Here is a 27,689-nt window from a genome sequence, read left to right as displayed (position 1 = left end):
GTACCAAAAGTAGAAAGTACTCATTAAGCAAAATATGTCCCACTTCACAAGTTTGCAATTGTATGCAATTGCATAAAATGTCTAAAAATCTTTTGAAAATAGCAGATCAAAGGACAAAGTAACTAGTCACTGAAGTTTTCTAATATTTGTAGTGGAGTAAAAAGTAAAATATTTGACTCTGAGGTGTAGTGGAGAAGTAGTAAAAGTATAGAAAATTGTTAATACTTTCCACCACGATTATAACAAATCTAATAATGCTTATATAACATAATGTAATTATAACATCATGTATTAGATTGTTATTTCATTTAATTATTCTATCGCTATTTTGTGGCTCATATCTAATTTGACATCAGAATACTTTACACCTCTAAGAATCTAATGGACCACAAACATGTTAACACGTGCCATTTGATTTGAGGTTTAATAAGGTCTTTCACTTGATTTTTGAGCATTATTACTGCTGTAGATTTTTGTTGTGGAAAGGGTCCATGTGGATTTTTGATTTAACTTGAGTTTTTTCTGTAGGCAATGTAATTTAAAGGGTTAGGGTAAATTAATTCATCCATACATTGCATTCCAATTCAAATTGCTCTAGGTTTCGGTTCATTACCTCAAATCAATAATGCGAGAGTCAAGGACTAAATGTAGTCATGGTTTGGAAATCATAATCATTTACAAAAATCTCTTTGATATCCCCTATAAATAGTGATACACACACATAAAGAAAACCAAACATTTTCACCATGTTTTATTGGTCTTACAGATAACAAAAAACAAACAAATGTATGTTTGTATGACATGACAAGAACAGGAAGATGATAGTAGCGTGCTTGCCAAAATTATTACTGTAATTTGACCACAATTGGTGTGTTAAATAAATAAAAATCATGAATTCTTTATATGTTCCATACTGTAGATAAAAGCAAAAGTCCTCCGACATACAGTATAAACATTCTGCTCTCTCTCTCTGTATGTGCTGCACTGTGCATAATCTGCATACGACTGTAAACTGGTTGCATTTTGCACCAATATAATCCGAATAGCTTTGTTTTAGCAGACATCCGTATCTGATATTTAATACATTAAGAGAACACAACCAGAGCCGACGCTGCTATAGAGTGACGCGTGATGATAAATCCATGCAACAGATATAGGAGACACAGGAAAGGTAATGGAATGCTAAAACATGAAAACCTATCTACACACGTAGCTCTGTATAAGTCTACCATATGGTGCTGACATCTCCTTGAGTGGAAAGGACTTCGACCTCTCACACCAATCAGACACCATTTATTCTGCTTCCAAGTCTTGCATCCCGGACTGGTACAGTGGGTAAAAATAAAGAACTTGCGGCAAACTTATCTTTCAGTTACAAACAGAATAAATGTTTTGGATGCTTAAATGCCAGAAAGAGAGAGATGGAAGAGACGCTGAGGGGATGGATAGTGTCGTCTTCCGTCTCAGTCTGAGGGGTTCTGGATGACGATCAGGAAATAGTCCTTATCTGCGACAGAAAACCACAAAAAAACATAGAAAACCATCATATAAGCAGAATGTTAATGTACGACTTCAAGTACAACACATTCTGAGCTGCAGTCTTTACAGGACAAAACATGTCAGACATGGCCGACTTCAAAAAATGAAATATAAGGCAAGACTTTAGGTGATGCACATTAACCACTTTCAACATGCCGTCCATATTTTGGGAATGTCATGGGGGAAAGTTTCAAGACATTTCAATAAGAAGACTAGTGTTGTGCTGTAGATCGGCTATTTTTGCCACACTACATAATTGTATGACGAAGTATAAATCAGGCATACGTGGTTAACACGTGATAAGCACTTCTGTCTTTCCTGAAGTCATCCGATCCTTTAATAGAGTGTATTATACAGTATCTGTTAGTTATAGGTTTGGTGCTTTATTTATTTAGTGCTAAATGAGACTGACCTGTGGGTAATGAGCATTAAAGGACCATAACAGTGGTCTGGTATGTTTAGCTTATTAACTACGACTCACACACAAGCCAAAGTATACTTTGTATTACTGCAGTGCCAACCATTTTCCAAAGCATACTGTGTCTTGTTTGGCTTTTGAGGAAGCCAGTGTTTTCAGTGTATGAAAATCAACTAGAACGGACTTGAAACTTGCTTTAGATATTAAATCAAAAACGCTAACTTTTATTGTGACATTAATTTTTGTTATCCTTGGGGTTTAATGCATTTTAAAGTGTGAATTAATTTGAAGTCTAAAATTTTGTTTTAATAAAAATTAGATACATTATCAACATACATGAATATAACATAATTATCTAGAAAGAGAACACAACGTCACTCCATTGAAAGTAATAGCGAAAACCTCGCTATAAGATGGCGCCACCTGTCCATTGAACGGTTCCTCAAGCTGTATAGCCACATAATATTAAACACTGCAATTTCTCAAAACATTTTTTTTTATTAGGACTCATAGAATTTTCCTGGGACTCCTGATACAAATGACCACGTGCATTACAGCAGAATATCCTGTCCTAATATTCCTGTCTGTCTCACCTGGGGCGATCATGATCTCGTTCTTCTTGGAGCGGATACGCAGGAAGGTGAGGTCGTTCTGGGGGTCGATGTCTCGGACGGTGCTCCGTGCCTTCATCATCAGCTGATGGATGAGCCCGGCATACTGCACTGTGCTGGAGTTGTCCAGGGTCGACTTTATAGGAATGCCTGGACAGGGGGACACAGAGAGAAAATGTTACTAATTTAGTTAAAAATCAAGCTGCAATACTGCACTATAGACTAGAGTATCTTCGAGAAATATTTATTTTCACATTTGCCTTTTTGTGATTTGATCTTCCTGACAATTGGATAAGCTAGTAAAAATAGGAAGGGATCAGCCACGGAGAGAACGTGAATGGATGAAATTTGGGACGAATCAAAATATTTAGGAGACGTTGGGAGAAGTAAGGAACCTCACAAGGGGGATCTAGACTTTGTGAAATAAAGCTGCCTCAGTTACTTCTTCTACTGGATGTCTGGCTCACATCACATCCAGAAAAAGTAAAAGACCGAAAAACAGGCAGTGAAAAAAATCCAAACAGAATAGTGGCTGTCGGGCCATTAGCCCGCCTCCTCGTCCATTCACGCAGGCAGGCAGGCAGCTAATCACCACTGTATCCATTCAGAAGAGCGACCCTCGCCTATAGTGATGCAAATGTAGCCTTTGTCTTCATGGGGTGCTAGGAGTGCACTCCCGGGTGGGGGTCTGGGCCATCACCTGGCATAAAAGGGGTTCTGAGAGCAGCTTGAGCCATTCATTACTAAACTACAACATGAAGAGACCACTGCTGAAGAATTGATTGATTGATTATACTTGCATATTGTTTTTAACGTTTTTTATTTTTGTAGTCAGTGTAGTTTCCCCCGAGATTTTTCCCCGAGTACCCCCCCCCCCTTCGTGGGGAGGGGGGGGGGGGAGAGACAAAAAAATCTCGCCTGCCCTAAATGTAATTACTGGGAACGCCACTGACTGGTGGTACTACAGTAGTAGGACTGACAGTGTGAAACCCCAGCTAGGTGCTTTACTGTAAATAAACAGCTTCCTGTGGGATTGTTAAACCACTTAACAATCGTTGACCAGGTCCTCTCCTTTTTTCCCTCTACACTAAATCTACTATTTTCACCAAATGCTTGTCTATTTCACCAAATGTTCACCTATTATGATGCCCAGAACAGGGAACCTAGGCATAAAGTTGTGAAAATAAATTAGAATTTTGAAAAATGATTAAGGTTGTTAACTCACCTTCTGAATTGGCAATGATGACCCCTTGCACACCCTTCTGACACTGTATCCTCTTTAAGGTCTCCTCGACATCAGCCTGACACAGAAGTAAGCAGAAGTAGGATATCGTTGCTGTCGGGCAGAAACCTCTTATCTCCATATTTTAACATTTTGTGTTCATAAATTAACGCCATACTTGGTCATACTACACTACAGCATCAAAAAAGTATCAAAAGTAGCAGATCCACAAGCTCGAAACACGGCACAAAGCGACGCATTTTGAGCTTGTAGGTATGCTTCTTTTGAATTTGAATCCTGAAAAGCAACAGTTTTGGACGTATGAGGTTTCCACCCGTACAGTACAGGACAGTAGTCAAAATTAGAAGCACACAATTTGTGCAGACACTTATGTGCTACATCAATCATGTCAATTCTAAAGAGGGTTTTTCGCTAAAGTGGGGTCCAGGGACCCCCAGGGGGTTCCCAGCTAAACTTAATTTAGCTTCACATCTGGTCATTATTACAAGATTATGAATGTAATATAAAACTAGAGAACACACAAGAATGGCTCTTTTGATCAGAGTTTCACTGTTAAGTTACTGTAAGTGACATTTTTGGTAAGTAAGGTTGAAACAGATCTATATAAAACACATTTTCAGGTCGGAATACCAATTTAATCCAATCACGCAATCAGGAGAGAGATCTCATACAGGATAAACGGAACGTGAAATCGGAAGTAATTAGATAAATAAATGAACAGACAAAATTTGAATTGGAATACTAAAATTGAAGGTGATAAATATGTATTCTCTCTTGATTGGACGAAAATGGTGACCTGCCTGAAAATGTATTTTGTGAGCTGGATGGGCAGATTGAACCGTTATTGAACAAACAATGATTAGCAATGATTACTGTCGGAAAATTAACAGAGCTTAAACCTTTAGTTTATATTAAAATATATATATCACTTATAACAGCTTTAACTTTATAATTGCAGTACAAAGACAGTAAAGACAAAGTTATTCTGAACCAAAATGACACATCAAAAAGGACCAAATCATGTCTAACATTTCTTAGATTGGGGTCCCAGAGATAACAGTCTTTATCGAATAGGGGTAATTGAAATTAAAAAGGTTCAATCACTGACATAACGGATTATATTTACGGGGAACTGTGAACAAGAAATGAAGCAGAAACGCTATGTATATCAACGACAGGAATCTAAGGAGATGTCAACAAAGCAACGTCAGGCTGTTGTGACAACGCCCGACCGACCAGCAGGCCAACTGTAGGCCAAGCTAACAATCAATCAATCAAAACGCCACATAAATCCATCGATTATTAGCAGAAAGCTGAACCCTAACGATGTCAGATGCCACGGCCACCTACCATTTTAGATGCAGCGGTCTGGTTTAGCTTCTATTAACACACTGGTCTCTGAGCTCACACAGCTAGCTGTTAGCAACAACTGTAATGTCTACTTGTGTTGCTCACGGAAGTGGTTTTAACATCCGGCTCAAGTGGTAAATGGAGTGTGGCGCCGCCTAGCGATGTAAGTTTACAAAAACTCTTGTTTGTACTGTTAAAACACAATATACCGTTCTATAGGTCTAGTATAGTATAATATACATTATCTTTTTGTAAGCTTATTTTTAAACTGTATTCATGTTTGTATTATCTCTCAAACAAAAACAAAAAAAGTCTTAAAGCCTAATCGTGTAGTCGCCTGCGTCAAAATAGCAGATCTACAAGCTCATAATGCGTTGCCATGCCACCCGTTGTGAGCTTGAAGATCAGCTATCCCCCCCCGCACATTCGCGGTGTACCCCAGTAACCAATGGGCAGCGTGGGTTCCGCGGGCCGTTGGCCAATCGGAGGAGGCGGAGCTGTTTCTGAACGTTTATGTTTACATTTTGTCTGCAGCGTCCATCAGCGTTGAAACACACTGAAATAAGTCAAACAACGTTTGATTCTGTGTTTTCAACTATTTTTTGTGGTGAAACACATATTGTCCTCCATGGAATTCAGCACCGCGGTGAGTCAAATTATTATACATTCTAAAATAATTTAGCGGTGTTCAGTTTGCATGCTGGATAAACCTAAAACAACTCGATGGCAAAGGCCAGATGTACTGCATTGTACATAACAGCAAAAATCGATGATCTATGACTAGTGGTTTAACCAGTGCACTGGTTCCCAAACTTTTTAAACGTATGTACAATCACAGACATTCTAGGGCTAGCTAGCTCAAGACCCAAAAGAGAAATTTGATGTCTCCCCAGGACCCAAGCAGAGCTTGTAGATCGGCTATTTTACACTACTTCTTAAACATTTGTTTTCTATTTTTATTTTTATTTTATTTGTGAAATTCTTTTGAAAAATCATTGCATTTGTTTTTAATTCATGGAACAACTTTGCATTTTTTATGTCCTCACAAGTAGGCCTATAGTAACATTTTTTGAAATAATAAGAATTCAAATAAAATGTAGGAAACAAAGAATAAACATTTACTGAAAATGTGTCCGCAACCCACAAATGGGTTCCGACCCACTGTTTGGTAAACAGTGTTGTATGATATGGTGCCTGCAGGTGATGAGCTTGAATCTGCTGGTTGCCAAGCGACATGCAGCTTGGATCTTTTGTTTTATCTGTTTGTTTGTGGCTTATTTTGCGTTGTTGTATCCAATTTGGGTAGCTCCAACGGGGCTAAGTTTGGGTTGCCGTTGGTTTCATGTTTGCTTGTTGTTCAACATTATTATGTGTATTCACATTTTATACGTTTGCTTTTTAAGTTAACTAGCCTCGGATCAAGACTATCATATATTGATCGAGTCTGACAAGCAAAAGTCAGACTCGATAAAATACATCTTCTGTGATAGTCTTGATCCAAGGCTACTTTATAACTAACAGTTGTTCAACCGTTTTTGTTTGTGTATTTCAATGTTTGTAACCGAACAGTGGAGGGACGTGGAGAACCGTTCACACACCAGGAAGTGTGTCGGTGGTCCAAAGAGAGGTGCACTTGGAGAGCTTTCCAACTTTGCCAACAAGGCATCTAATACCAAGGTAATATTTAAAACACTGAATCTCAACCTTTCCAATTTCAAGGACCCCCATGTTTGATACCTTTAAAAAAATATATATATATCTCTGGGTCTACACTGCAAAATCCTCAGTGTTAATTTAAAGTGACTGTTAATTTAAACAAAACCAAATTAACCCTTATAATATGTTAGTCCATTTGGTTCCATTTGTACACTCTCAGAGTTACGGACCTCTAATGTAAGGGTCCCTTTTGTTTCCCTTTGTACACTTTCAGGACAACAGAGTACAACAGGAAAAGGCCCAGGATGATTTCTACTTCATGATGTCTATGCTACAAATGACCCTTCCCGTACCATGGATGGTACAGGTATGGGGAAATGCACCATTTATGGAGCACAGAGACGTGGACCACTCCAGAGTCGTTCCGAGGCTCACAGACATGGTCAGGGACAGAAGGATGTTGCAGGCAGGGCACTGCGTCAGGCACCCGAAACCAGTAGCGAGCAAACTGACACTGTGGGAGGCAAACCAAGGCGCGGCTAGGAGAGGAAAGAGGCACACCACCAGCAGAGATAACAGCATCGACAGCAGAGCTTACAGCACTGCAGCGATACAGGAGTCCCAAGTTAGTTTTGGCTAGTCCACACTCGGTTCTAGCATCACATGTACATTCTCAGAGTTAGAGACCCGTAAGGGTCCATTTGGGTCCATTTGGGTCCCTTGTGCATGGTCCCTGGACCCGATGTTCAGAACCAGTGATTTAAACTATATACAAGATACAAATTACCTACAGTTTAACCCTGAAGAAGAATGTGTTTTACCATTTGTTGTGCTTTTTCTCCTTCTTAGAGAAGTGGCGCAGCCAAACCTTCAACTAAGACAACATTGAAGCAGAAACCCAAAGTAGCCATTGTTAAGCCATCACAGCTGGTCAGAGTAAAGGCCCCTCCGCAAGTGTGTTCCTCCACTGTTCCTGAACAACCTGCAGATGTTTCCATGACGGAGGAAGAGGAGCTGTGCCAGGCCTTCTCTGACATGCTCCTCACAGTAGAGGACATTGACGCAGGGGATTCAGACATGCTCCAGCTATGTTCTGAATATGTGAAAGACATATATGCATATCTAATGCATCTAGAGGTATGTGATGCCAGAGGCATTTTTTTTACTACATGATGTGACCTGGCATCTTGCAGCAGTGTAATGAAATATTTTGCTTTGTACAGGTACAGCAGGCTGTGCGACCCGGATACATGAAAGGCTACGATATAACCCCACGCATGCGAGCTCTCCTAATCGACTGGCTGATCCAGGTTCATTCCAGATTCCAGCTGCTGCAGGAGACACTGTATCTGACAGTTGCCATCTTGGATCGTTTTCTGCAAGTAAGGCCAACTTACACATTTGCCATTTAATCTGCTCTTATGTTTCTTTTCCTTTTTTAATGAGTTGTGATGTATTACAGGTTCGGCCAGTTTCACGAAAGAAACTCCAGCTTGTTGGTGTCACCGCCATGCTGCTGGCCTCAAAGTACGAGGAGATGTACACCCCAGAGGTCCAGGACTTTGCCTACATCACAGACAACGCTTTCACAACCACTCAGATTAGACAGATGGAGCGGGTGATGCTGAGGTGCCTCAACTTTGAGCTGGGGCGCCCGCTGCCCTTGCACTTCCTCAGGAGAGCTTCCAAGGCTGCAAGCGTGAGTCTCTGTTCACATGGTTCACTAACATAGAAGCTGTAGTGATAAGACTGGACCCTCTGTACTAAGGCTTTGTTCGCACTGCAGGCAAATCTGATTCGTTTCTCAAATCTGATCTTTAGGACTGAATCTCCACACTGTAATGTGCTGTTTGTTTGCTTTGTTCTAGTGTACTGTGGAGAGACACACGCTGGCCAAGTATCTGATGGAGTTGACACTCCTTGACTACAACATGGTTCACTACCGGCCCTCTGAGATCGCTGCTGCTTCCCTGTGCCTCTCCCAGCTGCTGGATGGCCTGCCATGGGTGAGTTGAATAGAATCAATGGGGGATATATTGGCTTGTTAGTACAGATGGTTAGCTTGACATTTGGTCATTCGGTTGTGGTCGTTTTCGCTTCATGTGTTGCAGGCTCCTACAGAGCAGTACTACACCACCTATGATGAGGCCCACCTAATGCCAATCATGCAGCACATCGCTAGGAATGTAATTGTCGTCAACGAGGGGAAAACAAAGTTCCAGGTGAGTTGTCAAATGAAGGCATTTGGTAGTTATTGTCTGGCCACGCGAGGCTAAGTTAATGGAGTAAGATGGAGATATTTAAAATTTTAGATAGATGAATACTAATGCAAAAATTTCACTCTCCAATAGGCTGTCAAGAGCAAGTACTCTGGGAGCAAGCTGATGAAAATCGCCCTCTTAACTGAACTGCAGTCACCTACTGTGAAGAGCCTGGCTGATCTCCTGCTTGACAATCCCTGAAGACATACATATGCATACTGATGTTTATTACTTGCACTTTATACTGAGCAGATCCTGTATTTATAAGTTCCTTACCTTTCAGTGTTGTTTACAGAGGTGTAACAGTGTTCAACTCTGCAGCAGTTAAATCCCTATATTATGACGGAAACTGAGCTAGGGTACCTTGCTTAGAGGGCATGTGTTTTGTGAAGTATTGGTGTGTCTGAGATTGAATTACAAAATGCAACTCTTTTCTTATCTGTTTATTACTAAAATAGGTTTCTGGTGTCTTAAGGTAACGTGTGTATGTTTTGGTCACTTCAGAATACTAAAATGGCTTATACTGTAGCTCACCTATGCAACAAACTATGAAATGAGCAGTTTGAACCCTGGGAGTGATTCCTCTGACTTAGCCACAAGCAACTCTTAGATCCTATTTTTAATATCTGGACTCTAGAGTTGCAATACCAACCCTTGACAGCCTATTCATCCAAACAGTACTGATTGTATTAAACGATGTTATTTCACCAACATTGCAGCTGTACAGAAAGCTTGAATGATCCTCTTTCTATCTGCGTTTTTGTTTCATAAAAATCCACCATAGACATGTTATGAGCTACTTTCTGTCAATAAATTCCGTGCATGTGATACTTTTTCGAGTTTGGAAGCGTTCGTTTTCAATAGCACAACTGCCTCCTGCATTATGTACAATTTAGAAAAGACTGAGTGATTTCCAAAAAACAAAATTATCACCTGCATGGAAATTCTTGACAGAAAGTAGCTTGTCTTTTATGAAACTTGTCTTTAGCTTGTCTTTTTATGAAACCAAAACTTTGCAGATAGAGGATAATTCAAGATTTCCGTACAGCTGCACTGTACTGGACTTTTCTGTTTGAATGTATGGGCTGTCAAGGGTTGGTATTGCAACTCTAGATTCCAGATATAAAATAGGATCTAAGAGTTGCTTGCGGCTAGCTCTTACTCTTGAATTGAAGGTCTAATTTCCTTTCAGTAGTGTGTGTTTATTATGTTGAAAATTAAAATAAATATTTGGCAATATGTGTGTCACTCACACGATCATCATGTCACAGGAAGAGAAAGGCTGTAGTTGTTATAAGCTTGAAATCCACATCAATTGTGTGGTTGGCAGGTTTCTGAAAAAACAAACAAACATTGAGATAAGATCATAGACTATGATAAGATTGAAAATGGGTGAAGTTCTCTTATAACTCCACTTGGCGGCGCTGACGTGTTACTACAGCAGAGAAGAAGAACTAATCTCTGCACGTTAGCTCAGAACGCTAGTCAGTTGACAGACAGAAAGCACTCGTACAGCAACGATGGCGGCCGCCTTGAGAGGAAGCTTAGTAACATTGGTCAAGGTGAGTAGTGTGTTTCTAACCTAAAGGATCCGTTTCTGTAAATAATAATGTCAGGACTCAGGGGCGGATGAATGTCTCCTTGAACATGAACTCCAGACTATTGTGTAATTGTTACTGTCAAAGGAAATGAAGCTACATGTTTAAGTTACCTAACGTTAGCTGGTTCGTTCCTCTCATCCCATGAGCTGAGCTGAGCTCAGGGGCACATTGATGCTTTGAGTGAGTCATTTATAACGTCTGTTGTCAGTCAAATACATTACGATTCTACTACGTAGTACCGATATCTAGCTATCAGATCTTGTCGGCAAACGACAACATATGTTGTCGTTGCCGACAAGATCTGATAGCTTTAAGATTATGTTTTCTGTGCAAGCTACGCCGTACTTTAATGTAAAATGTATTTGACACAACTAAACCATTATAGAATAAATGGACACAGGAACAGCAGGCACCTCAATGTGAAACTTGCTATTCCTCCCCCCAAGAAAAAAGTATGCTTTGTAAAATGGTCTCAAAGAATGTGAAGTAGTAGGCATACATGTTTTAACCTTTAACATTTAACCTTCAAATTCTTGTTTATGCCCATACACATCCACAGGTTTTGTAGCAAATGACATGCCTTAAATGTTCAAATCTTGTATACTTGACCTTATTTCAGACCATTTTCCAAAGCAAATTAATATTGAGGTGCCCAGACTTCTCAGGTGCCCACTCGTCTGGTTACCCACATAAATGAGTCACTGATCAGTGTGCCACTGAATTATAACAATTCAACAGTATACTCTTGCCTTTTGAAAGTAGTATTGTCATTTGTCAATGTTGACATTTAATATGACATTTAATGTTGTTAGGTCGTCATCTCTGTTTTATGTAGAGGGGCCTGCAATCAGTGGTGGAAAGAAACTAAGTACATTTACTTAAGTACTGTACTTAAGTACAATTTTGAGGTATTTGTACTTTACTTGAGTATTTCCAATTTCCAATACTTTTACTTCTACTCCACTACATCTCAGAGGCAAATATTGTACTTTTACTCCACTACATTTATTTGAAAACTTTAGTTACTAGTTACTTTTCAGATATAAATTATTATATTATTAAACATACATTAACCACTTTAGCCCTATTTTATACCTAGGCTATTTGAAAATAGCTGATCTACAAGCTCACGCGACGCGTTGTGAGCTTGTAGATCGGCTATTTTCAAATATTTAGTACTTTTACTTTTGGTACTTTAAGTACATTTTTATGCCAATACTTTTGTACTTTTACTCAAGTAAATTTTTTATTCTGGACTTTTACTTGTAACAGAGCATTTCTATATTGCAGTATTGGTACTTTTACTTAAAGGGATACTTCACTTGCACATAAAATAAACATTTAAAAAATATATTAAAAATAAATGAAAAAAGTAATGGAAAAATCACGGCCCCCTCACGCATTAGAGTGTCCTACTAATGTGTGAGGGGGCCTTTATTTTGCCATAACTTCTTTCATTTTTTTTTTATATTTATTTTTAATGTTTATTTTATGTGAAAGTGAAGTATCCCTTTAAGTAAAGAATTTGAGTACTTTTCCCACCACTGCCTGCAATATAGGGACTTAACTATGCATGGTAATAAACCACAACACAAATCATTTAACAACTACCACGGACTGTTAAGGCCTTATTTTAGGCCCCTCTCTTAATTAATCTGCTGACCAAACAAAAACGGAAATACCCAACCATCTAAGAACTACCTTGTTTGGTCCTATAGAGGCTATATCAAATAGATAGCCGTGTGTTTCACCTCTGCCGTTGTGTGCTCTCTATCCTCTCTTCAGGGCCTCAGTGGTCCCACGAGGCAGCAGCTGGCCTCGAGGCCACTCAGTGTTTCGGCCGGTATGTGGTCCCCAGAGGCTCCCCCGGCCCGCGCTGACACCACTTTCAAAGTTACTATGGTGCCAGGGGACGGAGTGGGACCTGAGCTGATGACGGCTGTCAAGGAAGTGTTCAAGGTATTTCTAACAGTAATGGAGCCCTCTGCTGTGTGTCATCTTCTACAAAGATTGCACAACATGAACGCTGGTGGTAAACGATTCAGATTTACCACGCAAGATTTACTTGTCACCGGTTTAATGGTTGGATTGTTACAGAGTTTATGGGGAACAGCCATAGTTGCAACGGCTGAGAAAAAACAAGAGAGGAATTTATCAAGGGTCTGTGTTCACCCTTTGAACTTAAATGGCAGCTTGAACATCTCACGCTCAACTTCTCTCTCCTTTGAGCTATCGGCCATTGTGGCATGAATCGTCTTCTCTCTGAGGACTCGGAGGTCTGAAATTGGCACAAAGATCTGAGGAACATGAATACATGGTGACATAAAGACATATAGGGGACACACAGACAAATACTCTTCTGATGAGACTGCTCAATCCATAGGCACACAATGCCGTAAAAATGTGTGCGTTTGATCTCTGCTTCCATAGCAACCATGTCATCATCAATACTCTCTCCAATCAGCACTCAAATGTGAGAGTTAGGAGATATATATAGACATGTCAGACCTTCGCTTGGCCATTGGTATACTTGTACAGCCGGTTAGAGTTGATTTTAATAATGTCCAAATCATATGCAGATTCAAAAACAGACAGTTTACTGAGTAGGATGAAACGTTTGTTTTCCAAAGTAAAGAGTAAAGGAGATGCGAACATGAGCAATCCACCTCCATTACCTGAAGCCCAGAATGAAGTGCTGGCTGAAGAGGCAGTGGACCCTCACATGTCAGCCTCCTTGAAAATAGAAGAGAATGCCCTCCTGAAGGCCATGGAGGAAATTAACCAGAAATTCATCGAATGGAAGGAGATGAAAGACAACCTTACTGAGAGGCAAAACTTGCAAGAAGAGAAGATGGAGGAAGAGAAGAAAAGGGACTACAAGGTGATTACAAACCTCAGGGAAGAGAAGACAGAGGAGGAGAAGAAATGGGAGGAGGAGAGAATCGAACTAAGAAACGAAAAACTGGCTTTGTCACACATGTTCATCACGCTAGCAAAAGAAAAACAGGCTTTGTCGCAAAAGTTACTCCAGCTAACGAGAGAAAAAAAGGCTTTGTCACAAGAGTTCCTCTCCACATGGCAGAGAAATGAAGACATGAAGAGCGAGATGAAGGCAACGGAGAACACTGTCCTGACAGTGGAAGAGCACATGGGGGAAGAGAGTTAGATTTACCACTCAAAACTGAGGCAGACTGATGGACAGCCAGTTGGTTATGTAGAATATAATACAGCAAATGCAATGGTGTAGTGAAACAAAGGTTATCAGGCATAGCATGGTTTAATTATTCAGATAAGATGCTTTATAAATAATTATGACCCAGGCTTTCATAATGTGCAGATTCTTTAGATGAGAATCAAATTGATTCAGCATGAATAACAGAAGTCACCACATTGAATTTAAATTCCATTCCCAACATGTTGAATTTAAATTCCATTCCCAACACTTTAAATATTGTTCCTTATTTTATGTTTCCTTACGCTTTTCACCATGACTGCTTCTATTGTGATGTTTGCCCCTTCATTCATTCCACAGGCAGGTGATGTCCCTGTTGAGTTTGAGGAGTTCCACTTAAGTGAGGTACAGAACATGGCCAGTGAGGAGAAGCTGGACCAAGTGGTGGACTCTATGAAGACCAACAGAGTGGCCATGAAAGGTACTTTCTCTTGCTGAAATGGTTTAATCTGTGGATTGTTAGAAAAATTGTAGAGAAAAATAGGAACAAAAACAAGAGTGCGCTAAAAACTTTGTAGGACAGCCAAGGTTTGTTAAAGTAACAAGATTTTATTTCCATTTGCTTTACAGAAAACAAAAAACATCACTACAGAGAAACTGTTACAGGGGAGAGCAGATATAGTGTTCTGTCCAGAGAGTGGCTCTCCCCGAGTGTGTGTTGGGATGGCTGATTTATGCAGTGAGCACAATAGGTGTGCAGTCAAACCCATCTCTGAGTCCAGTTAGTTTGACTCAGGCCAGGTTTAACTGCTTAAATCAGCCCTCACTCATCCCACAATTGTATAGTAAAGGCACATTCATACATTCGGGCCGGAAGAGGAGTAGACGATGCATGCCACGGTGTCGAACGCGTCAGTTACCCATTGTCTTGTGGATTGTGGGCAGTGCCGGAAGTTAGCCGCTTGGAAATGCTGCTGTGTTATTTGTTTGACTTACGTTGCAGTGGTTGGCTCACTGAAGGAGCACTGCAAGCAGAAAGCCTGTCAAGTGGGGTCAACCACGCGCTTGTTCGGTTTGATGATTGCATTGTATATCACGGATTTCTCTCTCAATAACAGGTTAACTTCCATGTCTCAAACAAATTTCTCCATCCCTGCAAGCCACAGGTCCAACTCTTTCTAAAAAAAAAACACGCAGTCTCTTCGTTCATGTTTAAATCGTTACCATATATGACACTCCCACCGCCCCTGTGATCGGATCTTGTATCACCGCCATAAATCACAATATGAAAATAGGTAGGATCGATAGCCCCATTTTGAAGTCCACGTGATGAAGCAGATGTGTGATCGTGCCCTAAAACTTTTTGTCTCAAATTTAACGAAGCTTAGATTTTTATACTTAAAGAAAGACCATACTGGTATTATTACAGCCCATTGACTACAACCAATGCATACTTCAGGAGTCGCCAACTTTTTTTGTCCTATAGACAGTTACCATGTACATAATGTATTCATTATTAACCGACAATGTAGAGAATTGTACCCTTTTTTATACTTGCATAATAGGAAGTAACAGCAAAGAATGCTATCTCTTGTTTAACTTGTATGTCATGTCTTGAATGTATGTTTTCTGCAGCATTTCTCTGAAGCTCATGTTAACTTTTATACCACAAGAGGGCATACTTCACCTTTGCAACTAATTAACACTAGCCTTATGCACTGCATTTAGACAGGTAGGAACATAGGATATTTAATTTTAGACCAAGGATATCAAACTTGCAGCCCATACACTATATACGTATGGCCACATACGAAGAGGTTTATAGCTGAAATGCTTTTAGTTTTTTGCCCACAGTAAATAGATGATGGTGGTCTGTTTGTTATGTCACAAGCGTGCACCGTACGAGAACTGTACACAAACTGAAGAAGCTCTCCAGCAACATTTGTTTTTATTCATTTTGCTCTCGTACAAACTAAGTCTGCAGGCACCACACTGAACTCGGCTCACACAGACACTAGTAGGAAGTACTGTAGGAAGTGAAGAATTGTATACAATTCTTTTATTTTCGTTTAATTACTCTTATTTTAAATACTTAATTAATAAAATAAATTATTTATCCCAGGGGTGTCAAACAAATTTTGGGTTCTGGGCCTGACTGGGCAAATTTTGACTTCATGCTGGCTGAACCGTTTGTGCATGGTGCACAAGTGTTGCCTTTGTTCTTTTTCAACCTTCTCTCACGTGTCACAGTCTCTACTATAACTGCACATGTATTATTTTACTTTTAGATTCTTATGAAGATTGCCTAGCAAGCATTACTTTGATGATCTGTATTAACTTAAAGTCATAGGCTACAAGATAACGGCCTGAGATCATCTCTGTGACTTCAGAGATGATCCAGATGTATAGGGACAGTTGTCCAAAGCATTATTTATTTTTTATTTTGTATTACCTCTTGATTTCCCTGTGGGTTTTTTTCTTTAAAATTCAGACTTTCAGGTGATAAACCCACTTCAAGATTCTCTGCTTTCTTCGTCTAATGTTCACATTACCATGAGGAAGACATAGATAGTGGAATTTCATTCATAACACAATCTTTTCTCCAGGGACTATATTCGGATAGACTTTTCAAATAAGTCTGGTGTTTGAACTGCCTCAAAACTCAAACTCAATCTGTCCCTATACAGATGTATAGGGACAGTTATCCAAAGCATTATTTAATTTTTATTTTTGGGTGGTGAAACCGCCCCTATAAGTGAGGTTTGGATATTTGTACAACAAATCCTGCGCTGTGATTGGCCAAAAATGTACCCCGCCTAACCCTGCACCGTGATTGGCCAATCACAGTCTATTCAGGACTGTGATTGGCCAGTGTCACATGACACATGTGCATAGTCCTATATAAGAAACCATAACTTTAAAAAAACCATAAATTTGTTTTTTTTAAATTATGGTTTCTTCCATCATAGAGTGTTTCAATAAATGTATTTATTTTTTGTACATGATTGGTTGACTCCATTCAGTATTGTGATTAGCTAGCAAGACACCGCCCACTTCACACAGGGTGTGATTTTTGGGCGGTGAAACCGCCCCTATAAGTGAGATTTGGAAAAATGTACATTTTCCTGCGCTGTGATCTGGGCCCAGGAAATTAGTAGAATTATCCTGCGCTGCGCTGTGATTGGCCAATCACAATCTATTCAGGACTGTGATTGGCCAGTGTCACATGACACATGTGCATAGCCCTATATAAGCAACCATAACTTGAAAAAAACCAAATATTTGTTTTTTTCAAGTTATGGTTTCGTCCATCATAAAGAGTGTTTCAATAAATGTATTTATCTTTTGTACATGATTGGTTGACTCCATTCAGTATTGTGATTAGCTAGCAAGACACCGCCCACTTCACACAGGGTGTGATTTTTTTATAACTTCTTGATTTCCCTGTGGGTTCTTTTCTTTAAAATTCAGACTTTCAGGTGATAAACCCACTTCAAGATTCTCTGCTTTCTTCGTCTAATATTCACATTACCATGAGGAATACATAGATAGTGGAATTTCATTCATAACACAATTCTTTCTCCAGGGACTTATTTCGGATAGACTTTTCAAATAAGCTGGTGTTTGAACTGCCTCAAAACTCAAACTCAAACACAAAAAAAAGATGATATAATGTTCACTGTTAAATTATCTATCTGAAGTGAGTTTGATTTCATACTGTACTGAAATCAATGGAAACCACTGGCTTCCTGGAAAGGTATACACATTTGATTGGGAATTTGCAAGCAGTCAATACAACAAGCATGTAGTTGGTGGAGTAAGCATTGCCAAAACACCAGTATGGTCTTCCAAAGTATGATTACTGTACTACTCAAGCTTACTGCTTTGTCAACAAATAACGTATAATAATTTATTTGGCACTTTTTGTTTAACCAGGAAAAATTCACACCCCAATGGAGTTCAAAGGGGAGCTGGCATCTTATGAGATGAGACTGAGGTAATATGGAAACTAAATTTTCTGTGTGTGTGTGTGCACCAAAGACTGTGTTTTGAGTTGATTGTTTTATTTTTATTTGTACTTGATGCCCCCTCTCTGTCTGTGGCTCAGGCGTAAACTGGACCTGTTTGCTAATGTGGTTCATGTGAACAGCCTGCCTGGCTACAGCACACGCCACAACAACCTGGACCTGGTCATCATCCGTGAGCAAACCGAGGGAGAATACAGCTCCCTGGAGCATGAGGTACCTGTACATGATTCTTATTTACTACTATTAAGCCTGTCATAATATGGCCTATTCGCAGTTATTTGAGATAATGAACCCCTTTTTTTGCATAATCAGTCAGAATCCTTTCTATTCATTTGTATAAATACCGTGTGAGCTTGTAAATCTGTTTTTTGTTTTGCTTTTTTTTTCAAATGTTTTAGTATAAGTATACAATTATTAAATGCATGGCCTGTTTTGGCTATTGTAAATGATTTATTTTGATTATTGGTACATTGTCGGTCATTTATTTGTATATCGTTGCTGTCGGGCAGAAACCTCCTATCTCCATATTCTAACGTTTTGTGTTTTTTCGTAAATTAATGCCCTACTTGAACATACTTCAGTGTCACACAAAAGTAGCAGATCCACAAGCTCGAAACGCGTTTTGAGCTTGTCGATTTGCTACTTTTGCTATATTTTACATATGAGGTTTCCACCTGACAGAGACGATATGTAAGTTATTGGACATGTCTGCCACTGCCAATTTTTGTTAATAAAGCCTAAAAGGCAAACATAAATGTTTTTATTTATTTATACGTTATGCTCCAATGTTCAATGCCAAAACACAGCTAAATCGTTAATTGCAAAGATTTGTGATGATATGCAGTATAACAGCACTTGAATGTTTGTTACTGTAATTTATCACTCCCGCTGGCTAGAGTACTGTAGATGTTAGCCTGTTGTTTACCATTAAGTCCTATTTTATACTTTGTTGTACGATGGTGTCGCACGGCAAAAATAGCCGACCTACAAGCTCACAGTGCTTTGCATCATGATGTGTTGAGAGCTTAAGATCAGCTATTTTTGTAAAAAAAAAAAGATATATATAAAATTCCTATAATGACATGTCCAAAATGCCATAGGATACCATGCTGAAAATGGTTCAGCACCTAGTCTGGGAACACATCTGACTGATATTTGGAGTAAACAAACAGTTTACAACTGTACTTGGACCGCTTTTTTCCCTTCTACACCAAATCTCTATTGCAAAAAAGAAAAAAGCAATATCACACTCAAGGTCGTGCTGTTGTACTGAATGTTAGATTCAGCAGGGCCGTGATTATCGTCTACAACAGCAGTACTGGTTTACAATAGTTATGGGAAAATTAAGCTTTTGTGAAGCATTGAACCACTTAGGCAATTGTATTGAAAATAGGTTACCGGTAATTACTTGAAGCTTAGGCAGTGACCTACTGGTGAAGTGCAGACTACAGTCAAATTAGGTAGATCAACGTGATGGATTTGTGATACTTAATTCATGTTTACATAGACTATAGTCTATGCCTTTTCAGGATAGAATATTTAATCTAACGATCTATCTAAATAATCTAACTTATTGTCTTTTATTTTGATGAATAATAATAATAAAATAATTCACTCTAGATTGCAGCATCTAAATAAAAGGTTAAAACAATGGTAAATACATCATGAGCCAGATTTGGTAGTATATGTTTCTGATTTTGTTGTGAAATGTTCATACAAGGAATGTACTGTACAAATAAAGACTCATTGACTTTATTTAAATATTTGGGCAACATGGCAAAGAGTGTGGTTGGGAAACGTATGATGTGCTGGGATATAACTAAAACAGCATGATCATGTATGTGGGATGGGGAACACTCACAGTTTTATCGAGGAATTGTATTGCTTACGTTTCGCTAGACAAAAGATTCATGTCAGATTTCATTCAAATGAAGCAGGCCTGTAATATATATATATATATATATATATATATGAGTCATATCTTGTAAAACAAGTTATTTTTTATAACTTTAGAAGTTGTTCAACACCCTTTTCTTTTTTGTTACTGTAGTGCGTATGATTAAGGATTAATAAGTAGCCTTGGAAACCAACGGTTTCCAAGCCATGTGGCCCATAGGGTAGAAGCCTATCTCCTGTTTCTGTAGCCTTAGCTAGTAATGACAAGAACACACACACACACACACTGCTGACTGGGTGGAGAGGACGCCTGGGAAACAGAAGGTCCCGTTGTGCCCCCTGGCCCCGGTCTAGGTGTTGAAGTGTCCTTGAGCAAGGCACTTAACTCATTGAGTGCCATTGACGTGTTTCACGTGTTTTACCGCAATGGCAAAACACGTGAAATTTTGGAAAGAATGTTCAGAACCCAAGATATCATTATCTGAAGATTTGCTGCTCCATTCAAAAAAGTTATTTGTATTCAATTATTCCACATTACACCCTGGAATAAATACAGAGGTCCTACGCACATACAGTAACTACTACTACTGCAAACCAGGAAGTGGGCATTGTTTCAGAGGCCACTATAGTCTTCTTAACTCTGCATAAACAGGAATGTCTGTGAGAATTAACATGGCCTGACTTCACTCTGCAGAGTGTGCCGGGAGTTGTTGAATGTCTGAAGATCATCACGAGAGTGAAATCCCGGCGTATTGCCAAGTTTGCCTTCGACTACGCCACCAAGAAAGGACGAAGCAAGGTCACAGCCGTCCATAAGGCCAACATCATGTCAGTATGACTTGGAGCAACACTTTGCTCATTGTCTTGTGATTTAGCTCATGCAAGCAATTTAATTGTCATTTGTCTGAAATGACATGAAACTGGCCAGATCTTGTACAATTATATTGAGATGTACTCTAATTTTCTTTAAATTTCACTACAGGAAGCTTGCTGATGGTCTCTTCCTGCAGTGCTGTGCTGAGGTGGCACAACTGTATCCCAAAATTACATATGAGAACATCATCATTGATAACTGTTGTATGCAGGTATGTACAATTATCCGTTGTGTCATTACTGACCCAAATGACTGAGAATAGGTTATGCTTTTGTCATGCATATTAAAGATCAACATTTAATTTTGGTTCCATGAAAGGGCAGTGTAGAGTGTATTTAAGTACTGTACTGACTACACCCCATGGTATGCTTGACATCACTGCCAACCATTTTCTAAAGCATACCGTTTGTTTGATACTGAGGAAGCCATTGGATTCCATTCATTTCAGTACAGTATGAAAATAAAATACTTTTAGAGACCTGAAACTTGTTTGAGATTGGAAATCAAACACACTAAATTAAACAGGGGTGTTGTTTTATGTATTTTAGACCGGATTGAAACCTGATTACGGAATGATTTGAAAAGTCTTGGTAGAAAGGAAAGATTGAATTACGAAGAAAATTCAAATTGTGCCGTGAGTTTTAGCCAACATCGTCTCAATTATTCTGGAGAGTTTGGTAACATTTTAATGAATGTAGAGAAAACCAAAAGCAAGCAGAAAAATGGTTATCTACAATATATGGCCAAAACTATGAATAATAGACAATTGTGTTGCTTTTTTTTCCTTTTTAAAATTCCATTGTTGCACTGAATGTTTAAAAAAATCATCCCTCCCTGTGCGCTGTAGCTGGTGCAGAACCCGTACCAGTTTGACGTGTTGGTGATGCCCAACCTGTACGGTAACATCATTGACAACCTGGCAGCGGGGCTGGTTGGAGGGGCCGGTGTGGTGCCTGGGGAAAGCTACAGCGCTGAGTATGCTGTCTTTGAGACGGTGAGTTTGCGCTCAGCGGTGCAGTTGTGTTGTGTGTCCATATTACCTCTTATTTTTGTCTTGGTCCCAGGGCTGTCACAATCATGACATTTTATCTCAAATAATGATCTCAGCATACATTATGTCAGTGAGAAATACAAGTTTGATTAATCAAATAATATCTTTAACAGACAAAATCCAAATCTGATAGGACACTGATAGGGATTAAAAGTGTTGAACTCTTGGGCTGGCTGTTTCCCCAAGATTACAGTGATTCATTCATGGTACTTCAAGTGGAAAATGAACATTTTGCAGTAAATGGGTTAGGGTTAGACAACACAGCAGTTTGATTCAATCATTCTGAACTAGTATAAGCCTTCCTAGATTGCTGTGGTCTTCTTCAAGCTGAATAGATTCCCAATATAAACACACAATAATGTATTCTATTCTATCTATTTTTCTGTAACCCAAGACATACTGTACTGTATACTAGGGGGGGGAGAAACCTTTCCATGGTTAGATTTAATTTAACAACAATTGTGCCCATTAAAAGTGATAATGTTGCTACAGTGACAGCCATGTCTAATATAAGCTGGTGCCCCCTCACCTGCACTCACATCAACATGCACACGATCCAAAACTCCCACACAGCCAGCCAACACCAGGTACGCCTAGCTTTGTTTACCCTTTAGACAGCTAGTCTTTCATCGCTGCAATTGAGAATGAGATTGGATGCTCTCCCATGTAGAGAAAAGAAAACAACACATTATGTAAAGGTTGTTCATAATAAAAATGATGAAATTGATTAACCCAGCATCCATATTCTGGGGGAACATTAGCCAAAAATAGCCGATGTACAGACTCGCAACGCATCAACGTGGCGCGTTATGAGCTCATAGATCGGCTATTTTCGGCAAAGCGATTTGGTGTAGATGGTCAACGTAAGTGCAGAGCCAACTCTCAGGTCCAGTTTCCTAAGTCTTGAGGGGTTTAACAGGACCTACAGAGCTGCAAAATCCCTGAACCCCTGTCTCCTTTTTGTTCTCCGTTAGGGTGCACGTCACCCTTTTGCACAGGCTGTAGGCAGGAACATCGCTAACCCCACGGCCATGTTGCTCAGCTCGGCCAACATGCTTCGGCACCTCAAGTGAGTCATGGCTGCACTTTTTTTTTAAATATACCACATGATATTTGTTTTTTTCCTGGGTCTTGCATGTCCCCCCCCCCCCCTCCCCCCCCCCCCCCCCCAGGCTTTAAAGATGGCTTTGAGTGAATGTGGACATACGTATGTACAACATGACACCTTTGGCCTTGTCTCAACTGTCACTGTATTGTTCGCAGTCTGGAATATCACTCCAACATGATATCAGATGCCGTCAAGAGGGTCATTAAACAGGGCAAGGTGAGTGTGTGTGTGTGTGTGTGTGTGTGTGTGTGTACGTGCGTGTGCATTAGTGTTAAGTTCAGCATATTCCCACTGGTACATCCTTCAGGCTAATAAAAGATACATCCACCTTGACATGGGTGTAAGCATGATAGTACACAATGGGTTTTTGTAAGACAACTTGGTGTTGAATGCAACAATGTGTCAGCAACTAATAACACAGTTTACCACTTTCAATCTTGCTTCCCTATTTTGGGCACGTCATCCTTTTCCCCAAATATCATTTTTTATTTGAAAATATCTACAAGCACTTAAGTGGTTAAAGGGGAGCTGTAGTTGACTCTGACAGTACTTCTTTTAAAACAGAAAGTCAGCCATTATTCAGGTTTTTTTTAAAGATTTCCTGCAAGGAATCTGGCGCAATTCATTGTTGCATTGTGGGCCAACTACAACAAATATTTTTTAATCATTCACAGAGTGGGAGTAGGCTTTGCTTTGCTGTAGTTTTGCTGTGTAAGTGAATCAATGTAACACTACATGGTACTATTGTCAGTACAATAGGAATGCAAGGCCAAGCGCCTGTCTGCAAATGGACTGCTTGTGTTTCTATCGCAAACCTTCACTTATGGGTTTTGTGGGTCAGAGCAATGCTATACTTAATACAATGCATTTAGAGTAATATTTTAAGGAGAAATTGTTGATGGTAAACTTTTCCTTAAGAGTTTGTTTTTGAAGAGCTCTACCACTGAAGTCAATGAGATTCATAAAGCTACCAGTATTTCCTGGTAATTTGTTCAACAAGGCAGGCAACAACTGAATACCAGCCAGTGAACAGGGAGGCGTTCCAGCCTCCCTCTGCTGCAGAATTCAGTTGCAAAGATAAAAAAGAAAAAAATACGTATTACTTGATCCAGTAAAACTAAATCTAAGCCTCAAACCCTTCAGATAACTCTACTGGGGTTTGGAAGGCCCTCTGGGTGTAATAGCACCCACAAGAACCATTGTGTTTGAGTGCATTCTTGAACCACAAATCCCATTCACAATCATTGAGTACACTATCTATCAAACTGTAACCCATCTAGAAGAGTGTTAGAGAGCCTTTAAGTCACTCATTTGATTGTGTGTGTGTGTGTTTTATGTATTTCGACTCCTCCAATGTCTCTCTCACGTTTTCTCTCCTTGTAATCCTCAACGGCAAGGTTACATGCACCTGTTTCCATGACAACTGTATTTTTCTTTTTTACTTTCTCACCAACGTGAACTAACCATTCTCCGTGAAGTCTCTATCTTAAGGCTAACCTAAGCTGACAGCAGTGTTCTAACATGAAGTCAGCCATCCGTGGGCTCTCGTTGGTCAATTCACCATCATGATCATTGCTCTGCTGTCTGTCCCTGTGAGCCTTGGCTCTCGCCGTATAAAGGGCTTAAGTGGTTAAAAATTAATGAGGGCGACCTTGGGGGAAGGTCAGAAATGTGAGATGTGAACGTCAGGATGATTATGAAGAATATTTGTTGGCTAGTTGCCCCACCTCTTCCCTCTCCTCTGATAATCCCCTCACTCCTGTGTGCGCACAACAACCATGAATGTGTGTGTGTGTGTGTGTGTGTGTGTGTGTTTGTTTGTGTCTCAGGTGCGGACACGAGACCTCGGCGGGTACGGCACCACCACAGACTTTGTGCGTGCCGTAGTGGAGAACATGCGTCACAGACCTGTTTACTAAGATGTCTCTATCACAGAGCCTCCCTGCCCCTGTTGATATTTACCTTACTTTTGACAGCCATCTTAAGTTCCATTTCTGCTCCAGTGCACAACGGTGTCATTTTTTTTTTGTCTCTTGCGATGGAGTACGAGTTAGGCATTAACATGCACTGGATACATGTTAATCCCCATTTAACTACCATACCACTTTGACAGCTATCTCTTGTGTTTGCATTTGCATTCCCCACCTGTTATGTTGTTATAAAAACTTCATATCTGTCAATACATTGCTAATTAAATTGGCTTGTATTGGGTGTGACTAGAAAAGGGCACCTCATGAGGCTTAAAACCACTCCCACCCTGGTGTCCCTATTTTGGGCAGGTCATAAGAAATGTTCAAAAATGCTCCAAACTTTAAACGTGTAAACATTTTCAACATTGTTCAAAAATGGCAGATTTAAAAGCTCATAACTCATCGCGATGCGACGTGTTGTGAGCTTTTTGATTGGCTTTTTTTTTATTTTTATGTAAAAGGTCTCAAGTGGTTAACTCTGAAACACAGTTGAGTAACATGGTATCACACTCATACTCGTATTACAAAATCTTTTGTCATTCCTCTGCGCCTACCACCCCCATGTCTGACGGTTTTGGCTTCATATTCATGTTCTTCAGTGTGTTTGACTAAGCTTAACTGCTTTTTCAGCTGTGCTGTAATTTTTTTGTCCATTCAGACCATTTTGTTTGATGATGTAGAATTTTCAGCAAGCCTGGTCTACCTTTCCATCTGCCTATTTTGCTGTCCTCCTCAGCTTTGGTCAGTCTATCTGCTAATGGTCTTGCTAGCCACTTCAGCCATACAGTCTACCTCTGTATTAAGATTTTTGCTTATGTAGAGTCTTGCAAATAGACGGTTTAATCTAACCTGCTTTTCTACGACAGGTTTCATTCTAATCTGTTGACTTTTTTCCACTTTGTTGGGTCTAATGACTCAGAGCTGAACCAGCTGGAGATCACACCCACAGCAATTGCTGTTCTCGTTTTCCATTACGATGACTCACTGTAATAGTTCAACAGCTCTGACCTCTCAATCACGGCTCAAAATCGTAAAATTGATGTGGCTTGCATCTTAATGAGGCATGTAAACACCGTGCATGTTACTTGATGTTTCTAACAGTCTGGTCAAGGGTGAACCATGCTAAAGCAGAGTTCACATGCTTTCTCCAATTTTCTAAACATTCAGTTAATATCTGTGAACATCAGTTCTCCCAAAACGACCATACTGCTCTGTTGACAAGTTGGTGACTTTTTGACTCAGTATGTTTATTTTTAGCTCATTTCATACAACAGACACTCTATGTTTATAACTTTTATTTTAACTCCCTAATCATTCCTTTATTTGTTTCTTAAAGTAAATAAATTCTCCATAGCCCCCAAATATCCATGATAGTCCCATATTAATTGTCAGTTGAGCTGATCCAATCAGCATCACTTGATGAGATCCTATATGTTGAAGACATGGTGATGCTCTAGTCTAGAGCATTAAATGTCCAGTTTAGTCTTTTGTTTTATTTTACTAAATTACATGGACTGAAGGAGATCTCATACGGCACAAAGGGCTTAGGCCAAAACTGGTCAATTATTAAGTGCATATCAGTAGAAATTGCAGTAATGGATACATTTATGCTGTAATAGTTGGCATTGACATGAAATTCATATTTTTAAATCCCTTTCATTCATTCACCAGGACCAAACAAACCAATGTCTTATCAGAATTTTGTCACTGCAAGTCAAATGTAGCTGCTTTCTTGATCACACATGTACTTAGTATTTTTGTTTTGTTAAGTTTTTTTTAGGGCATGTCATATATGCATATTTATAATGGTCTTAAACAGGTTACTGTATGAATTATAAATGACAGTTTCATCACTGAATGTCACAGTTGGTGCAGGATGTTTAAAACACTGAATAATGTTATGGTCCAATACTGTCAAATAAAATATGATTGGATCGAATTGGTGAAAAAAAAAGGTTTTGTATTCTTTCCTTAGCTTAGCTATACTAGAAACTCACTGATTTGTCACTGAATACTGTGATTCACAGAGGTCAGTTGACTGTTGCTGTAGATTGATCAGAATTACATAACTATTTTAGAGAATGGCCTAAATCAATACAAATAATAATACAATTCTCCAGGTTATAATGGCTCTTAAAATCAAAAGTGTGACGTGTTTGATTATGATGAGGGAAGCTGCTCTATGACCCCCCCACCCCCACCCCTGTTCAATGTGTGTGACAGCTGTTTGTTAAAGGCTCTCTAACACTGGCCATGGTGTGTGTGTGTGTGTGTGTGTGTGTGTGTGTGTGTGTGTGTGTGTGTGTGTGTGTGTGTGTGTGTGTGTGTGTGTGTGTGTGTGTGTGTGTGTGTGTGTGTGTGTGTTTAGTGTGCATCGACGCTGCTGCAGCTGTATATATTTGTAATGTGCTCTTCTTATGTTTGCAACAGGTGCGCACTGGAGATTTAGGAGGCTATGCTACCAGTGACGAGTTCACCCGGGCTGTCATTGCCAACATGACTGTCTAGTATTGTACTGACAGGCCTGTCAGCAGCATGTCATTTACATCTCATTATAAGCCTGCTCTCTCTACAGAGACCGTGCAAACAGCCCAACGTACGCACCATACTCTTAACTTAAACACTCAACCAAAGGAAATGCACAACTGTAAAATAAACTAACACTGCTTTACACATAATGACTCGAGAAGTTAAAGGAATGGTGAGAATTTTGATATTTAGCTGTTCAAAATATTGTTTTCAGATGCAATAATGCTGTTACATTTCAGACACATTCCCTTCTACTCTACCATCTTTTCCTGGACATAAGGAAGACTTGTCTTATTTATTGCTATTTATTCATTTTGAACTGAAAAATGTCCATGTCCATTTATGAGTATATTAATAAATCATGGCTATGATATGATTGTGT

The 27,689-nt window shown here is 39.5% G+C and overlaps 3 protein-coding genes across 7 annotated transcripts; 2 read left to right on the top strand and 1 right to left on the bottom strand.

The window, feature by feature from the left end:
• Window positions 1–736: 736 nt before the first annotated feature.
• On the bottom strand, window positions 737–5,264 carry dynlrb1 (dynein, light chain, roadblock-type 1). The gene is made up of 4 exons (XM_080425228.1): window positions 5,162–5,264; window positions 3,794–3,869; window positions 2,551–2,718; window positions 737–1,507 (listed from the first exon to the last, which is right to left on the bottom strand). Exons 1-4 carry the CDS (start codon window positions 5,162–5,164, stop codon window positions 1,464–1,466), a joined length of 291 nt encoding a protein of 96 aa, XP_080281354.1. The 5' UTR covers window positions 5,165–5,264; the 3' UTR covers window positions 737–1,463.
• A 525-nt stretch (window positions 5,265–5,789) lies between these two features.
• Window positions 5,790–9,279, top strand: LOC308081928 (G2/mitotic-specific cyclin-B2-like; the record flags this gene model as incomplete). Its single annotated transcript, XM_080423544.1, has 9 exons — window positions 5,790–5,807; window positions 6,731–6,838; window positions 7,092–7,442; window positions 7,667–7,954; window positions 8,041–8,199; window positions 8,280–8,516; window positions 8,686–8,823; window positions 8,929–9,039; window positions 9,169–9,279. The coding sequence occupies 9 exons, from the start codon at window positions 5,790–5,792 to the stop codon at window positions 9,277–9,279; spliced, it is 1,521 nt and encodes a 506-aa protein (XP_080279670.1).
• Window positions 9,280–10,581: 1,302 nt separating this feature from the next.
• On the top strand, window positions 10,582–27,664 carry idh3b (isocitrate dehydrogenase (NAD(+)) 3 non-catalytic subunit beta). 5 transcript variants are annotated; one of them, XR_013932920.1, is made up of 12 exons: window positions 10,582–10,640; window positions 12,465–12,638; window positions 14,212–14,332; window positions 17,788–17,848; window positions 17,960–18,092; window positions 20,470–20,603; window positions 20,758–20,860; window positions 21,497–21,643; window positions 22,675–22,769; window positions 22,964–23,024; window positions 24,638–27,054; window positions 27,147–27,263. XR_013932920.1 is itself a non-coding variant. In XM_080424130.1 (11 exons), the coding sequence occupies exons 1-11, from the start codon at window positions 10,599–10,601 to the stop codon at window positions 27,284–27,286; spliced, it is 1,149 nt and encodes a 382-aa protein (XP_080280256.1). In that variant the 5' UTR covers window positions 10,582–10,598; the 3' UTR covers window positions 27,287–27,664. The 5 variants fall into 5 exon arrangements, 2 of the variants coding, with proteins under 2 accessions (XP_080280256.1, XP_080280255.1); XR_013932921.1 differs by having other exon boundaries at window positions 24,638–27,058; window positions 27,147–27,250; XR_013932922.1 differs by having other exon boundaries at window positions 24,638–27,064; window positions 27,147–27,241.
• Window positions 27,665–27,689: the final 25 nt, after the last annotated feature.

Source organism: Gymnoscopelus braueri, assembly GCF_963280865.1.
Source record: "Gymnoscopelus braueri genome assembly, chromosome: 3".
Taxonomy (NCBI): domain Eukaryota; kingdom Metazoa; phylum Chordata; class Actinopteri; order Myctophiformes; family Myctophidae; genus Gymnoscopelus; species Gymnoscopelus braueri.
The sequence above is the reverse complement of the archived record's forward strand: the minus strand, read 5'-3'. Positions and strand labels throughout refer to the sequence as shown.

Excerpts from the sequence above, each read along its gene's own strand:
- idh3b (XM_080424129.1), top strand. The coding sequence starts at position 10,599 with ATGGCGGCCGCCTTGAGAGGAAGCTTAGTAACATTGGTCAAG. Across the intron at positions 12,639-14,211 it reads CTGTCAAGGAAGTGTTCAAG|GCAGGTGATGTCCCTGTTGA; the intron begins GTATTTCTAACA and ends TTCATTCCACAG. Across the intron at positions 23,025-24,637 it reads GGGTCATTAAACAGGGCAAG|GTGCGGACACGAGACCTCGG; the intron begins GTGAGTGTGTGT and ends TTTGTGTCTCAG.
- dynlrb1 (XM_080425228.1), bottom strand. Across the intron at positions 2,719-3,793 it reads CATCATTGCCAATTCAGAAG|GCATTCCTATAAAGTCGACC; the intron begins GTGAGTTAACAA and ends CCCCCTGTCCAG. Across the intron at positions 1,508-2,550 it reads CGAGATCATGATCGCCCCAG|ATAAGGACTATTTCCTGATC; the intron begins GTGAGACAGACA and ends TTTCTGTCGCAG.